This window comes from Chondrus crispus, genomic scaffold (assembly GCF_000350225.1).
Source record: "Chondrus crispus Stackhouse genomic scaffold, scaffold_25, whole genome shotgun sequence".
Classification (NCBI taxonomy): Eukaryota; Rhodophyta; class Florideophyceae; order Gigartinales; family Gigartinaceae; genus Chondrus; species Chondrus crispus.
Genome location: NW_005179151.1, coordinates 170,017 through 187,743, shown reverse-complemented (window position 1 = coordinate 187,743; position 17,727 = coordinate 170,017). Strand labels below are relative to the sequence as shown.

At 48.7% G+C, this 17,727-nt stretch overlaps 4 protein-coding genes; 1 reads left to right on the top strand and 3 right to left on the bottom strand.

Annotated features, from left to right (window-relative positions):
* Positions 1-10,647: 10,647 nt before the first annotated feature.
* CHC_T00004802001 (hypothetical protein) lies at positions 10,648-11,538 on the top strand. The gene has a single exon (XM_005716518.1). The coding sequence runs from the start codon at positions 10,648-10,650 to the stop codon at positions 11,536-11,538; it is 891 nt and encodes a 296-aa protein (XP_005716575.1).
* An 800-nt stretch (positions 11,539-12,338) lies between these two features.
* On the bottom strand, positions 12,339-13,239 carry CHC_T00004801001 (hypothetical protein). XM_005716517.1 is given in 2 exon segments: positions 12,339-12,615; positions 12,616-13,239. 1 exon segment carries the CDS (start codon positions 13,237-13,239, stop codon positions 12,616-12,618), a length of 624 nt encoding a protein of 207 aa, XP_005716574.1. The 3' UTR covers positions 12,339-12,615.
* Positions 13,240-13,735: 496 nt separating this feature from the next.
* Positions 13,736-16,029, bottom strand: CHC_T00004800001 (hypothetical protein). XM_005716516.1 is given in 2 exon segments: positions 13,736-13,842; positions 13,843-16,029. The coding sequence occupies 1 exon segment, from the start codon at positions 16,027-16,029 to the stop codon at positions 13,843-13,845; it is 2,187 nt and encodes a 728-aa protein (XP_005716573.1). The 3' UTR covers positions 13,736-13,842.
* A 56-nt stretch (positions 16,030-16,085) lies between these two features.
* Positions 16,086-17,565, bottom strand: CHC_T00004799001 (hypothetical protein). The gene is made up of 5 exons (XM_005716515.1): positions 17,428-17,565; positions 17,128-17,343; positions 16,870-17,064; positions 16,390-16,713; positions 16,086-16,115 (listed from the first exon to the last, which is right to left on the bottom strand). Exons 1-5 carry the CDS (start codon positions 17,563-17,565, stop codon positions 16,086-16,088), a joined length of 903 nt encoding a protein of 300 aa, XP_005716572.1.
* Between the last annotated feature and the right edge of the window lie 162 nt (positions 17,566-17,727).

Here is a 17,727-nt window from a genome sequence, read left to right as displayed (position 1 = left end):
ACGCGGAGGAAGTCGGCCGACTTCTCGGAACGATCGTAGAGTCTTCTAGGTCGGGAGACCACTGTAGTATAAACACCCCCAACGGAGGGGGGTGTATACTCAGTTCTTGCGGAGACCCCGATTGGAGAAGGGAAGCAACCCCAGCTAACGGAACCGGGAAGCGGGCCCGGGTAGCGTGGTGGTAGAGCGGGTTCGGACGGGGACCCGCGCACGGGCGGGTCGATCTACGCCTCGACGCCCCGGGGCAGCGCTGGGTTACGTACCAGCGCTGACGGGCGGAGGCGGATCTACGCTCGCTCGTGTGCTCGCGCGTCTCCTGCCCGCTCGGCTCCTAACTAGATACGGGCTATTGTAGGCAGCCCGATCTAGAATAAGCGGGGCGAGCTTGACCAAAGGCGTAGGTTCTGGAAAAGCTCGTGCTTGTCCTTCCCCTCCGCCGCCGGCCTGCCCTAGTATTTAATGTAAAAGTTAGTCTATCATACTACAGTACAGTACGGACTGTACTGTAGAGCTACTGTGGTCAGCGCGGGTCGTCCTGCGCCGCGGTACTGTCGGCCATCCGGGCTGACAGTACACGTGTGGTACACGTATGATACACGTGGGCACACATGTGTGATCTAATCTAAATCTAGTTCCACGGGAGGGGGGTATACTACAGGGATCCTCCAGTTGGGAGGGCTGGGAGGTGTAACCATAACTGGTACGAAAACGGCCCTGCTGCCAAGACAAAGCGTCTGTACGCCTGTCTATCGTGTCGGATGTCACATCACACGGTAAAAGACTGCTCTCTGAAGCGCCTGTACGGAGATACCGCTGCGTAACCTAGCCCATTCTTCGGTACCGCCGCAATGCAGTATCTGAAGTCTCCCGTAATTGTGCAATATATTGCCCTACACACTATCTTCAACTATTGCTGCCCCTCCATACCGGCAAGTTTCTTTCTTCTCATCTCTGACTTGAGATAGTCCCCGTACGGATCCCTACAAATAAATCTCTATCGGATGTGTACCCCTGGCAAACTTACCAATGTAACCCCCCGTTTGCTACAACCTTTTAGACTTCATCCCTCCGTTGCCACCAAAATGCACCTCGTCACTCCCATAAATGCAAAATATCCCTTTGCGTAATTGCTAAGCCTTCACACATAGCAAACGCTTCTTCGGTAAAAGCACAGATTCATAGTTATTTAGTTGTATTCTCTGCAGTGCGCCGGGTTTTGTTGAAAAGGCCCATGGTGTGCAAGTGCAACACGCAGATGCAGATGCAAATGCGCATCTGCATCTACTGGTCTATACTCGCGCAGAGAACTACTGTTGTATTGTACAGCACACAAGAGTTGTCACCCGGCTACGAGGTGTGATAACGCTCGAGAGCTATGATATGAGCAGGAGGCATAGCCGAGTGCTCAATAGTGAACCAGGTCGTCTGGTTCAATGGCAGATGGAACAAGCAAGACGCACTGTATTTCCGGATGTGGGCGGGCACACCTTTCTACTCCCCGGATTTTTGAGATAGACGTCTGGCCAGTTGGAGCGTGTTCGACACTTCTTAATCGAGATTGTCGTGAACTACAGCTCAGCAAAGACAAATATCGAAGTCAAACCTTCTTCTTTGAAAAGGTACCTTCTCGGAATACAGCGGGGATTTAGTGCCATTTTGAGATACAAGCATAAAATTTTGGAGGGTCCTGTTTTCAACAGTCCTCCAGAGGGTCTTACAGCAGTTATCGATAACAAGTCAGCCTGCCGCAGGCGAACGGAGTATTCACCGAAAGCCACAATGTTCTTTCGAAGGACGATTTGCTGCTGTTGAATGGCTCACCACTGCTTTCTCGTGACACACCGAAATCATTTCAAGCGCGACTGGTTTTTGATTTGGCACTCATCACGGCAATGTGCCCTACAGCTTTGGTAAATTTGGCAGTATCCTAGTTTCGAAACATTACTCTACGCGGTAAAAATGTGTTGCTTATTCGAGAGACCGTAGGGACTCGCTCCGGGGCCTCAAAGACGCTCGCAGAAGGGCGGAAGGATGCCAGCGTGAAACCTTTGGAAGTCTCTGTCTGGAATCGGTCCTCTCTTGGAGGACTTGCAAATGTCTATCGGATCATAGACAACTATCTAAAGATTCGGCAAGATATGGGTTTGGAGAGCGATCGCTTTTTCTTGGGGTATAATGCGAAGGGAACCGGATTGTCAAGCTACATAAAGAATCAACACCTTGGTAGAAACAATTTTTCTAATATTGTTAAGACAGTTTGTGCATCACTCGGAATTTCTGGTACAGGTGTGAAGCATGGTACGACAACGCAAGGTCTGAGGGGTACTGTAACAACGCTTTTGGTAGAGTCTGGCCATTCGGACTCCTCTATTGCCATGCGTACAGGGCACCGTGACCCTCGCTCCGTGAAGAATTATCAAAATCTTCAGGACCGGGAGGGAGAGAAACAACAAGAGGATATTTTAGTTTTAGGCGATAAAGTATTAAGACAAGATGGGAATGAAGGAACGGGTGGGGATGGGGACAAAGTCGGGTAAGAGGCTGCGGATGGCTCGAGCGATCGGTGTGCAAAGGCAAGGAGGGTAGCGACATCTAACCGGCAGGGGCATTTAAAGATGAGGGCATTGAGAATGCCCCTTCGAAGTGGGAGGCATCAAATGGGTCGGACTTTGTCGGTGGGAATGGAGAGAGTGAGCTTCTGACGGGTATCAAAAACATCTCAGGAGGCCAATTCACTATTAATGTGACTCATAATTATCGCTAGGGAAGAAATAAAGACGGTTTCCTTTTGACACTGTTTGTCTTTTCATGTGTTCTGATATTGTATTACCGTCTTGTGCGCCAGGCGATATCGTATACCTGGGTCTTGTGCTAGATACAGGCAGAGCAGTGCATAATAATGGGCTCTGCAGTGCCTCATAGCATTCCTTTTTCTCATCACACATTGCAGCATTCATGCTCCTCGGATTCAGATATTTCAATCAATTCCATTTTTCCCCGTTGATAAATGACGGTATCGCTATTCCAGGCTGTACGAAAAGGGTGGGGGTATCAAACGATGTGGAGCGATGTACAATATGGCAAGCGAGTGCCGTTCTTGCAGGCGGCAATACTTGGCCCGGATAAAAGTGGTTCCGTGTGAGCAGGAGAGAGTTGACATTGCCGCCCCCCTTAACCCCGCGCACGTGCGCTTTCCGCCTCTCCGCCAGCAACACTTCAACAAGGCTTCCCTGTAAATGTCGTGGCAGAACACGCGCGCGAAAGAATTCGCGGGGGGGCTTTTCTCCTCATCGGTTGAAGGCGCGGCAATAGCATGTTGTGCTTCATGTTAATTTTGTGACAACGGGGTATCAAAGAGATTGATCGTGCTTCGGGCGCGGCGTGTGGTCTAGGTATGTGTCGTAGGCTCAAAACGGCTACAGTATCACACAAACGTCCTGATGTAAGATTAGGGTCCCGCTCAGCTCCCTCACAGACTGTAAACAGGAGCTGAGCAGGACAGTGACGATGTATGTGACGTGTACAGTAATTTACACGTGCACTACCGCGCTCACCCCGACCGTCAGGTCCTCCTCCTCTTCGCTAGCAGAATGGGAACTCTATAGCAAGAAAGAGTCCCCGAGGACGACCCGGTCAGCCTTAGCGGGATCCTTAGGGGATCCTGCGGGCGAGGAGGACCACGCAAAGATGGAGGGGGAGCAAAGATGTAGCCAGATGGGGTCATTTAGTGGGAATTTTAATAGGAAAGTTTATTTCTAGTGTAGTCTAGGCTATTCTACCTGTAGAGTAGCTACCTTCTAGAGTTCTATAAAGGTCCCGGTTCGGAGCGACGGGGAGTTGGAGAGGCAGGCACAACAACCGACTAACCACCGGAGGCCCCAACCTGAGTAAGGCAGAGCGTCAATTAGAACCTCTAAGTCAAAAACCCCAAAACTAACCGAAACTTTCAAAGTGAGTCAAACAATCCAAAAACTTGTCCACGTGTCCACTGGGCACGTGAAAACTGGTAGCATCGCTAACCGATTTTAACCGCTATTTCTATTTCTATCGCAATTCCTATTGCATTTACAGTTTGTAAGCCAGAGGCTGACAGTAAGCCCGCCGAGGCTGAAGTCACAGAGGTCACACAACGGTGACACGTGTCGAAAAAGAAACGAGCCCCCCTCCCGAGGAAGCTAAAGTAGTGACTGTTGCTACGGTACCAGAGTGTACAGTACTAAAAAACGAAGTTGATTTCATCGCGGGGCTCGAGAGCCAAGAATTGGACCGCGGACCAACCATTGACCTAGTCCCCCGGTCCACCCCGCGAAGTGGGACCAAGTGTTCAACGTGCAATATGTGTAAGCCTACACATCAGGCGTAGCACGAGCATAACTTAACCGAGGACCACATTAAGGCACTCATTAGTGCACGGGGATTTAATAGTGCGGTACAGCATTTGGACAAGGAGTACAAAAAATATTTAGTTATTAAGTGTGAGCTTTTGTCACACCAATTACAGTAATATTTTAATTTATAACGTCCATAAGGGGGACCCTGAGCATATAAGGCGAAAATCAGAACAACTCCGCTTGGTCCACTTGGCATCTCAGAAAGGCTCTATCAACCGCTGGCACACTATTGCCAAGCCCCCCAAGGTATCCGCCAAATATATTGGGAAAACCATTTCCCACTACAAGAAGTACTCAAAACATTGTTTGAGTTCAAAACAAAAAGTGCTTACACGCTAATTATTTCACAACCACAATATCCTTGCAATATTATATTGTTATTAATAATGGACACCGAAAATGCATTGGCCCAAATGCAACAACAGATCGCTGCATTACAGGAGCAAGTAGCTCAGACTAGCCAAGAAAACCAACAACTACATAACCAGGTTACAATAGCAAACCAAACTATAGCTTGTATGAATTAAAGTTGAATACACATTGAAAGAGTAAAGACAGGTAAGCCGGAAAAGTTTACAGGTCAAAACGTGCGAAGCTGGCTTAAAAGTTTAGACAACATATTTGCAACGCAACGAAATGTACCCAACGATATCAACCGTATCAAGTACGCAGTGAGCTATATGGGAGGAGCAGGATTACAATGGTGGGAACTAGTCACTCTGAACGGCACGCCGATACAGACATATGAGGACTTCCAGAGAGAGATCCTTAGCTACTTCGAACCAGTAAACAGGGAGCTTACCGCGAGGAAAACGCTTAGCAGTATAAAACAAATGGGTAAACTAACCCAAGTGGCTGAATACAACAGGGAATTCTCAAAATGGCTACTGCAAATTCCATCAATGACTGTGGCTGAACAAATATTCCAATACAGCGAAGGACTGATCAGTCCTTCAATACGTGTTCGAGTTCTCGAGAACTTGAACACGTATTGAAGTAGAAAGGGCAGAACCCTCGACGTTACAAAAGGCTATGAAAATCGCTGATAGACTTGACAGTCTGTACACAAACAACCAAGGATTCTTTGGAATGAGAAGGACTACTTCAAACTTTATCGGGCGACCAACACTAATGCAGATAGGAAACATTCCTTATCAGAAAAGCAATAAACTCGAGTTTATTGCTTTTCTGATAAGGAATGTTGAGATCTCGTCCGCAGAGAAAAAGCGGAGAATTGAGAACAGGTTATGTTTCGTATGTGCAAAACCAAATTGCATAGCGCGTAACCATTACAACAAGCCCTACCTGAACAACAAGGCATATCCTCATAAGAAAAACTAGCAGTTCCACTGAAGGGTCTCGGCACATTAGTGGAAACTTGTAAAATTGCCGACTTCCATAAGAAAACAAATCAAAAATCACAAAAACCCAGAAAATACAAAAGCACAAAAAGAAGACCTTAGGTCGAATATATCAAGTAGAGAAAATAATAATGTGAAACTATGTGCATTTTCACCATACAGGAAAAGGAGAAAATCACAGAGACAAAGCCTACTGCTTTACATAGGAAGGGTACAAAGTAGTACCGCCAACTTCTCATGTAACATCCTTGTGGATAGTGGTGTGAAGAGATCGTAATATCAAAGAAATATGCAGAAAAATTGAAAATGAAATGAGAGAAAACTAGTCTCAATGCAGAACTATGGGACCGAACACTAGTTCCAATGGAACGGTGTTGCGAGAATCTAAACATACAGATTGGAGAAGCTACCATCAACGTACGGCCATACGTAGTGGACTGGATCGCCTACGACTTAATCTTACGCAAGGCGTGGCTATCTGAAGCCAACTCAATAATCGACTGGAAAGATAATTGTACGCTCCTCAAAGAAGGATCTAGATTAATAACTCTGGACGAAGAAGCTCTTCAACATGGGGAATCCCACCCTACATTCATGTTGACGAGTAAGCAGTTCGTGAGACTAGCAAAAAAGCAAAAGAGTATGATATATCATGTAGTGTTAAAAAGCAGTGAAGAAAAAAGAACAGGGGAAGGTCCTGAAGCGCTTAAAAATGAAGAATTAATGGGTATGATGGAAGAATACAAAGATGTATTTCCCAAAGAGTTACCGCATGGACTACCACCAAAACGATCAGTGGAAATGAGTATAGATTTCGAGAAAGATGCAAAACTCAAGATGGGGCCAATCTATAAGCTCTGAAGAAAAGAACTCGAAGAAATGAAAAACAGATTGAGGAGGCTCTATCCCTAGGATTTATCAGACCAAGCATAAGCCCTTGGGGAAGTCCAGTACTATTTACAACTAAAAAAGATGGAAGTCTCCGAATGTGTATAGATTACAGAGCATTGAACAAACAAACGATAAAAAATAAGGTTCCGTTACCAAGAATTGATGAAGTATGGGATCAAGTCGGTGGAGCTAACTACTTCTCGACGCTAGATCTTAGATCTGGATATCATCAAATAAGGCTGAAAGACTCAGACATAGAGAGAACTGCTTTTAGGACGAGGTACGGACAATACGAATACTTGGTGACTCCATTCCGACTGACGGGCGCACCTGGATGTTTTCAAACATTAATGAACAACATATTTAGGCCCTATTTAGATACATTTGTTCTTGTATATCTTGACGATATACTTGTTTATAGCAAAACGAAAGAAGAGCACGTGAAACACCTCAGAACAGTACTAGACCTATTGAGAGAACACAAGCTGTATGGGAAGCTATCAAAATGTGAATTTCTCTCTCAAATCATTGAATACCTTGGACACATCATTAGAAAAGACGGTATTCAAGTAAATCCAAATCAAATTGAAGCAGTAAAGAACTGGGAAGCACCACAAAACGTAACACAAGTGCAAAGTTTTCTAGGACTTTGTAATTACTACAGAAGATTTGTAAAAGACTTCGCACCAATTGCGACCCCTCTTTCAAACCTTACTCGCAAAAATAATCCCTTCAAATGGAAAAAGCCGCAAGCTTTAGCATTTCAGGAGCTAAAGCAGCGATTAACAGAAGCACCAGTGCTAAGATGCGCAGATCCAAATCTGCCATATCAACTAACTGCAGACGCATCTCAAACAGGTGTCGGGGCGGTACTGATCCAAACCGACGAATCCGGATGTCGTCCTGTGGCATACGCTTCTAGAAAACTGAATCCAGCAGAGCAAGGATACAGTACGCATGAGCGAAAGCTCTTAGCTATCATATATGCTCTGCATACATGGAGACCATACTTACATGGTTCTAAATTCAAGATCATGACTGATCATCATCCGTTAAAATATCTGGATACACAGAAAACGTTATCTAGAAGACAAGCAAGATGGGTTGAATTCATGCAAGAATTCGACTATTCTATTGATTACATCAAAGGAAAATCAAACGTCGTACCTGATGCACTATCTCGACAATATATAGAAGTACATCATACAACATCAAATATAGTAAAACAGTTAATGGCATTCACAAAGGTGAATGTAAGCCAAGAAACGTTACGGAATCTACAAGAAGACTATGAGAACGACGAATCGTTCGAAAAACAATTCCAGGATCCAGTAGAGCCCTATACAACAACGGGACAACGGTTGTATTTCGAAAAAAGGCTATGCATACCAAAAGGAGAACTCCGAAGGACCATTTTACAAGATTTCCACGAATAATTATTTGGATCGCATAGAGGAAGTAATAAAACGACTTACCTTATATCAAGGCATTACTATTGGCCAACTATGAAGAAAGATATCCACAAGTACGTGAAAAAATGCCTTAAATGCCAAGAGGCAAAGAGCTCAACTCAGAACCAACTTGGAAACCTAAGACCGTTCCACCTCCAACTAAGAAATGGGAAGTCATTTCAGTGGACTTCATATTCGATTTACTTAAAACAATGGACGGCAAAACCGCAATTATGGTCGTTGTAGATAAACTATCAAAACGAACACACTTTATACCACTCGGATCGGACAACAGCGCCAAAATCATAGCAAAAACGTTCTCCAAAGAAATCTACAAACACCATGGACTACCGCGAAAAATAATATCAGATCGAGATACAAGATTCACAGGGTTCTTCTGGACAGAACTTATGAAAATGCTTAAAGTTAAACTTAACTTCTCAACAGCATTTCACCCACAGACTGATGGACAGTTTGAAAGAGCATTTCGCACACTTCAGGAAATGCTACGCTGTTATGTAAGCTACACTCAGAAAGACTGGGAAAAATATCTACCAGGAGTAGAATTTGCTTACAACAATCATGTCAACGATACTACTCGCCAAACGCCATTCTCTCTGGAGTACGGTCAACACCCGTTCGCAATATCTAATATATAATCCATTCGGATATAAGCGAAAACATGCATTGAAGAAATACCTCTGCAGATCGTTTTCTTCAGAAACTCGACACTGCAACTAAACTCGCAGAAGAACCAATCAACCAAGCCAACGCAAGAAGCGCCGAAACAGTTAATAAACATCGAAAACAATTAACATTCAAAGCAGGCGACAAAGTTATGCTATCAACCAAGAATCTACCAATCAATCCAGGGAGAACCAAGAAGTTCGCTCGGAAATACATAGGACCATTCACAGTATTGGAAGTCCTAGCAAGTGGGACCGCATACGGATTAGAACTACCGTTGCAATACCGAAATATTCATCCAACATTTCACATATCGCTTCTGAAACCATACCAAGAAGACCCGAACAGACAACAAGAACCAACCAAGTTCAAGACCCATACAACCGCAGACAAGAAACGCATTGAAAGAATTATTACTCATCGCATATACGACGGACAAGTACAGTTCCTTGTGCACTTCAGGAACACCAATCCAATTGACGACACATGGATAGACAAGGATGACCCAGCAATCACACAACAACTCATACAAACGTACAATTACCACTTATTCGCGGACGAATAATCGTTTGAAAAGGGAGGCGTTATAAGATTAGGGTCCCGCTCAGCTCCCTCACAGACTGTAAACAGGAGCTGAGCAGGACAGTGACGATGTATGTGACGTGTACAGTAATTTACACGTGCACTACCGCGCTCACCCCGACCGTCAGGTCCTCCTCCTCTTCGCTAGCAGAATGGGAACTCTATAGCAAGAAAGAGTCCCCGAGGACGACCCGGTCAGCCTTAGCGGGATCCTTAGGGGATCCTGCGGGCGAGGAGGACCACGCAAAGATGGAGGGGGAGCAAAGATGTAGCCAGATGGGGTCATTTAGTGGGAATTTTAATAGGAAAGTTTATTTCTAGTGTAGTCTAGGCTATTCTACCTGTAGAGTAGCTACCTTCTAGAGTTCTATAAAGGTCCCGGTTCGGAGCGACGGGGAGTTGGAGAGGCAGGCACAACAACCGACTAACCACCGGAGGCCCCAACCTGAGTAAGGCAGAGCGTCAATTAGAACCTCTAAGTCAAAAACCCCAAAACTAACCGAAACTTTCAAAGTGAGTCAAACAATCCAAAAACTTGTCCACGTGTCCACTGGGCACGTGAAACCTGGTTCGTCCTCTAGAAATAAAAAAGTTATCTACAGTACCTTTCCGTCTGCCCTAGTGTCTAGGTGACAAATGACCTCATATGAGGTCACTTTTCAACATATTTTTTTCTACTTGTGCTGGCTCAACAAGATGGAAAAAGATACTCTCGCCACCGCAGTTGACTTCTGCGTTGCAGAAGAGCGCAGTTTGGTGAGATCTGCACGTCTTTTCCAGCCATTTTTAAAATGCCCAAAAAAGGAGCCTTTTTGACCAACCTCAAAACGTTTTATGTTGATTTCTTCGAAACCAAAACGCCGGTTTAAAAAGCAAACTGATCATTGAAACTTCATTAGGCTCGTTCCAACTCATAAAGTTTATGCACGGTACGGTATGGATTCCCATACTGTACATTGAAAATTTTACCTTTTGTTCCAAATAGAGTACAGTATCAGAATGTATGTTTTTGGAGTGGCGCTCCATATACTGTAGGACGAGGCGAAAGCGCCATCACCAGGACGGCACTCACACTTTGGTCCCGGACTCCATTGCACTATGGATCGAGACACTGACGAAGAACATCTCCCTTCCTTTGCAGAGATGCAGGCGCTATCAACAGCGATACAGAGGCGCAGAAAAGCACGCCTCATTGTGATACTGTGCTCGTTCCTATACTGCAGCCTCTATCGCAAGAGAGCACGAAGTACTAACACAATCCGGACCTCCTGTTCGTTTTCCTCGATGCACGCAGCGGTGACGGCATCGTTTTTCAAGCGATTATACCGAATGCCCTTGCCTGTATTTCTGGACCTTGCAGAAAAGCTCGTCCGAGAGTACAACGGTCCATGTAGGAGATCGTGCCCTTTGCTTCTCCTGTCAGTAACTATCCGATGGCTAGCAGGAGGTTCATATCTGGACCTGTCTGTCGCGCATTCACAACCACCTTCGTCCATTTACTACTACATTGATCAAACACTTGACGACCTCGACCTCGTGCTCCCTTTGTCGTTTCCGTACAGTGATCTTGCGTGGCTTGAGAAGGTTTCAGATGGATTTTCGAGAGGAGTAACAAGTGTTTTGCGCGGGTGCTGCGGTGCGCTCGATGGCATTGCCATAAAAATCAAGGAACCAAGTCGAATTGAGGTTCCCAATTCCTCATCCTACTACAATCGCAAGGGCTTTTTTGCCCTGAATGTTCAGGCAATTTGTGACTCGTTCTACAGGTGTACATACGTTGGATGCCTCGCCGCAGGATCAACGCATGACAGCACGGCATATAGCATAACCTCCCTAGCTGCGCTGTTGGCAAAATCCGACAGTGGACTACATCAAAGATATTGGGTGGCAGCAGATGACGCCTACACATGTTCAGAGAGGTTGTTGACGCCTTGGCCGGGTCGTGGGCTGTCTACAGCAAAGGACTGTTTCAATTATTGGCAATCTTCAGCTCGCATTTTTATTGAACAGGCATTCGGTATGCTGGTTGCTCGCTGGGGGTGTTATGGCGACCGTTGTCGTGCCACTTGCCCAAAAGTGTCCACGTTGTCATGGTATGCTGTAAACTCCATAACTACATTATTGATCGAAACGCTGACCTCGAGGTTCCAAATCCTTCTCATGAAGATGACCTAGGTCATATGTGTGGACCTGACCGTACTGTCCACTTACAAGACGAGTGCGACCTGATGGATCATCGCCGACGTCGGGACCTAGATACCTCAATTTTACGACAACATTTTTCTGATAACTTTCATAACCTTGCTATCCGTAGACCGTAAATTCTGTCTTTGTACATAATCACTCCTCATTTCCAGAAGAGTCATCGTCGTCCAGAGTACGCATATGTTTTGCAATTGAATTCCTCGTTTTGCGCAGCAGTTTTAAACGAAGAGACCTGTAGCGCTTCGCTTATCTTCTTCGTGAATTGGAGCGCTGTCTACAGTTGCCAAACCCTTTACGTCATCACATAGTTGTCGCTCGAGATCCAGTAGGTCCCTGACTGTAGCAACTGTTTCTGAACAGGAGGGATTTATTTTGGTTCCTGCTGCAGCCTGACTTCTTTCACCGGTTCCATTATGGCTCCCAGCATGACCGGGAGAGTGCTGAATAATTATTGGCGTAGGAGCAGTCTGCTCAGTCGCCATTTGCTTGACGACTTGAGCAATGTCCATTAGGCCATCATCCCGACGTCTTTTACGCCCAGAGTATGAGTCCGATGGTACTGTAGACCTTGTACGAGAAATCTCCTCAACCCCGCTTTCTCCCCATGCATGTCGCGGTAGAGATCTTAAAACTGCATCTATACTCGGGTGGTGTTTAAATACACAATGCATGTAGCACAAGGACTCGTCCCCTCGCATGAATGATGGAAACATCTCAGAATCAGATTGTCCCGATTTTGCAAAGTTGTTGCAAGCTACTGTGTACAGTGATCGCAGACGAGTCCATCTTTGCTTTAAAGTAGTTCCATCCCTCCGGAAGGGATGTAGGCTAGCATCAAATGTACTCAACAAATCACTGACAATGCCATCGACGGGCTCCGGTGGGGATGGTACAAATTCTCGATCATTGAACAGATCTTGAAATTCATGCGCAAAAGGGTCATGACGTCCTTCATCAAGCTCCGCTCGCGTCTCTGCCCTCTGATACATGCACTGTAGCACTGTTGGATTCCTAGCATCAGCCATCACATGACAGAGACGAGCTGTTTCATGTCGGGTCCAGTTGGGGGCACGAGATCTCAGCGGTACTCTTTTGATGAGAACCGCTGATCTGCCCTCCCAAAATTGACACATCAACACACCCCACCTCTTCCCACTTTCTTGCAAGGGTCGATATGCGTTCCGGGCTATCGATTCCGTGTGTGCGCAGCCGCGTAGCTAGCACGCCTTTTCGGCGGTTGCTTGAAATTCCGAGACGACGTAATGCCCTAGATAATATTGCCTGTGGTAGCTTGTCTGGGGAAATCCCAACGCGACAAGGCGGGTCTACATGTGCAAAACCTGCCAGGACTTGTCGAGTGGGTGCGTGAGAGGATGGAGTAGTGAACTCTTCTAAGACTTGTGCGCCATGTGGATGATAAGAGTGACTTCTTGATTCGACACCCCGACGTAAAGGGGCTTGAGGTGAAGGCGATAAAAGCGGGTGGGGTTTTTTGCTTTCAACTGGGGGATGGGTTTCAGGGGGCGTTTGTTCGGGATCATACAAGGAGGGAAAAATGGAGGGGGGTGGTTGTGTGAGGTCTTCACGTTGCGCCACATGGATGTGTTGGGGGCTCGGGGTGCTCTGTGCCGCGACGGGTGCGGCACGACGTGCGGCATCTCGACGGTTCATGGTGTCGCGCGGGTTCGGTGGATATGAGGGACGGCGAGGAGAGGACATATTTGTGTCGGAGGGGTTGGGAAGGCTTTGAGGTGGGAGGAGGGTGGATAGGTGCGGTTCTGTGTTTTTGAACAGGACCGAGGGCGAAATTCGAGGTGACAATCAGTATTTGGGTTTTTTTGTAAGAGCGTGAGATCCCGATTTGGGGCTGGGAATCGTCTTCCATACACAAAAGAGCCAGCGGGACTTGCGGCAGATCGGCTTGCAAGTCCCAAAAGTGTGGCATGCGGAATGGAGCTCGTGTATGGAATGAGAAGATTTTTGGTAGGGTATGCCCAATGAGCGTCTGCCATCCAAAATCCATGCGGTACCGTACATTAATTTTTGATTAATTTTTGGAGTTAGAACGACCCTTAGTCTCTCTGTGCATTGGAAACTGCCATCCCAATGTTTTGCAAGATGTTAATGCCGAGGGCAAATACGTTAAAGAAATGGTGTCCAAACTGACTTTTTAAAGTTTCGATTTAATTTATATATATTTTTGCAAAAAACAACTGGCCTCATATGAGGCCATGACTGACCTCATATGAGGTCAAATCGCTTGTCGTCTAGACACTAGACCGCCATCTCTCCATCAAGCAGTGGGGTTTCGACAGCTCGCCACGATGCGTCTGACCCGGCGCTGCTCGCAGCCACTAAATCGCTTCCTTCATCTGCCTCCTCCCAAATGGTGAATGCTTCCCGTCGCGTGCTAATCCCATACATTTCTGCACCGTTTGACCTCGGAGCCGTGTCGAGATTTGGCGGTTTAAACCATTGGAGCGCCAGCGATGACAGAACCACGCATGTTGAGGATAGAGCCATCGCTCCAGACGCCACAAGCGGTGGTACACGTATTTGGAAGAACGGGTACAAGACGCCGGCAGCCAAAGGAATTCCTAAAATGTTGTACCCTATTGCCCACACGAAGTTGATGCGGACCCGTCTGAACGTAGCCCGTGCCAATGCAAGTGCATTCACCACACCACGCAGGTCGGACCTCACGAGAACCACAGCCGCGCTCTCGGCGGCTACGGGTGCCCCTGCGCCAATCGCGATCCCTAGAGATGATGCCGCCAATGCCGGTGCATCATTGATGCCATCACCCACAAAACATCCACTTCCCTCCGGAAGCGATTTGACCACATCAATCTTTGTCCATGGCATTGCTCTCGACCGCAGATTGTTTGTTGGGATTCCAACTCTACGCGCTATTGCACGTCCTGTCTCCTCGGAGTCTCCGGTGACGATGTGGCACGCGACTGAAAGCTCAGACTTGAGGTATGACACAACAGCCTCCGCTTCCGGTCGGACAGTGTCCTCCAAACCGTAGATTGCAACTAGGGAGCTGTTCACAACCGCCGCAACCACAGTAAGCCCATCCTCACGCTCCATCCTGTCAATCTGTGCAAGCTCTGATGCCGTCAACAGTTGTCTTTCCAGATCACCCTTCTCACCAAATGCCCAGGCCCGAGATCCAACTCGGACAGAATACTCTCCTTTGTTCACAACCGCCTTAACCCCGCGCCCAGGCAACTCTTCAAGCTCAGAAATTTTGTATGCGAAGCTGCCGGCACTCACTTGTTCACCGCTCTTACCCCTTAAATAACTTGTGATGGCGGAAGCCAAGGGGTGATGCGATTCAGATTCTACGGCGTAGATCAAGTCAGAGAGAATAACGGATGCCTGTTCCACAGCGTTTGCGCCTTCTTCCCCAACAAGCACGGCGGCAACCTCGGGCTTGCCCATTGTGAGAGTTCCCGTCTTGTCGAATAGTACCGTCTTGACGCCTTTGGCCGCTTCCAAGGCTGCACCGCCACCTCTGAAAAGTACGCCCATGCGCGTTCCAACTTCCGACGAAACCATCACGGCTGTTGGCGTGGCCAGCCCGAGCGCGCATGGGCAAGCGATAACCATAGTCTCCAGAGCGAATAAGAGGGCGAAAAAGAAGCGCCCCTCAGCAGCCCACCATTCCCTGGGAATCCAGTTAAATACTGCGGCGCTGTACCATCCTACAAACACGAGGAGAGATATGGTGACGACGGTGGGTACAAAGACTGCAGAGACGCGGTCGGCAAATGCCTCGATCGGTGCTCTTGAAGTTTGTGCGTCATTCACCAATTTGACGATCTGAGACAGGACGGCTTCCTCACCCACGGCGGATGTGCGGACCAGCATGGATCCACCTCCGTTGACAGTGCCGCCATAGACAAAGTCGCCCTTTCTCTTCGGCACGGGGTTGCTTTCTCCCGTGAGCATGGATTCGTCAACTGCAGACATTCCGTCAATGACTTGACCATCGGTGGACACGCGATCCCCTGGAAAGAGGCGAACAATGTCACCGACATTGATGACACTCACAGGCACTTCCGTGTGACAGGAGACACCCTCCCGCACGTCGTATAAAATTGCATTGTCAGGTGAGAGGGCTGACAACGCGGCCACTCCAGCTGCTGCTCTCCGCTTGGCGGTTGCTTCGAGCCATTTGCCAGCCAATACCATTGTGATAATCATCGCCGAGACATTGAACATGGCCGCGTGACCCAGAGACATGTCACCGCTCAATCCTTGGCCGCTCAAAACTACGACCACGCTGGAAAAATATGCAATGGAGGTGGAGAGGGCGACCAAAACGTCCATCGTTGCCCGTCGCTTCTTCAACGCATAGTAGCTCGAGCGGTAAAATCCTCGTCCACAGATAAACTGGACGGGCGTTGCTAGGGCAAAGTGGACCCACTGCACTTGGCCCATACGGAACCTCATGGTGCGACCCTGGATGAATCCAATGAGCATGATGGGAACCATAAGCGAGAAGGCCATCAAAAATCTCTTGCGCCACATGTTGGCTTCTTCGTCGATGACATCGGTGGCGCCGAGGTTGTCGCCGCGGAGGTTGGCGGCGCGCTCCGAGTCAAACGAGCGCTTCAAAATCATTTTGCCGAGTAAGCCATCCGATTCTAAAATACGAAGGATCTGGGACTTGGGCATGCCAAGAGTCAAGGTGAGAGAGGCAGTGCAGCCAGCCACTTGGACAGTTTCGACGCCAGGAGAGAAACGCAAGATCTTCAGAGCGTTCTGGGCTTGGGCGTCAGTGGGAAAGTCAATGCGGAAGGATGAGGCCACGGGAACGTTTGCCGCGGTGGATTTGTCGTTATTGCCGGTGCTTTCCAAAACCTGACACTGGAAGCCTGAGGCGGCGACGAGAGCGGCTAGTTCTTGGGCGACGGTGAGGGACGCGTCGTGGATGACGGTGGCGCGTCCGGCAAGCAAGTTGACTTTCGCCTTCGACACACCGTCGGCCTTGGACAGGACGGTCTCCACAGACCCCACACACGCTGAGCACGTCATGCCACTCACGCGCAATTGTGTGGTGACGTCGTTGGCTGAGGAGGCATCGCTCTCCACAAGGCTATCATGGTGCTCCTTGCGGTACCCTCGCGTAACATCCTCGTTCGAAAAGTGGACGATGGTGTCGTCCTTGCCCAGAACGGGCCACGACAGCTCAACCTTCGACATGCGCGGGTTCTTGTTGACGGTGAGCGGCACGGCGACCGGGCGGTGCGGGTCTAATACAACGGCGACCTTTTTAGCGCCCTCAGCGACGGCGCGCACCAGAGCATCGTCCTCGCCCGAAAATCTCAAGGTGGCTCGGCCGTCCTCGAGCGACACGGCGACGTCAGCGGCAGATTCCAAGGCCTCGAGCGCGACGGAGACTTTCCCGACGCAATTCATACACGTCATACCTTCGATACGAAGCACAACATCGCGTAGCGGGCTCACGGGCGGCGATAGGTCGACCTGGGATAGATGCTGGTCTTCCTCCGCGGCCACCTGACCGTTTAGAGGCAAAACGACGGCAACCTTGTTCGCGCCCTCGGCGACGGCGCGCACCAGAGCATCGTCCTCGCCCGCAAATCTCAAGGTGGCTCGGCCGTCCTCGAGCGACACGGCGACGTCAGCGGCAGATTCCAAGGCCTCGAGCGCGACGGAGACTTTCCCGACGCAATTCATACACGTCATACCTTCGATACGAAGCACAACATCGCGTAGCGGGCTCACGGGCGGCGATAGGTCGACCTGGGATAGATGCTGGTCTTCCTCCGCGGCCACCTGACCGTTTAGAGGCAAAACGACGGCAACCTTGTTCGCGCCCTCGGCGACGGCGCGCACCAGAGCATCGTCCTCGCCCGCAAATCTCAAGGTGGCTCGGCCGTCCTCGAGCGACACGGCGACGTCAGTGGCAGATTCCAATGCCTCGAGTGCGGCGGCGACTTTCCCGACGCAATTCATACATGTCATGCCCTCGACGCGGAGCACGACACGGCGCGGCACGAGTTCGCGCGCGCTCGGGGCGACGCGGGCCTCCCAGCCGGCGGCCGCGACGGCGTGCACGAGCGCGGCGGGGTCGGCCGAGGGGAACGAGAGCGTGGCCAGCGGCGGATCAAACATGAAGCGCACAGA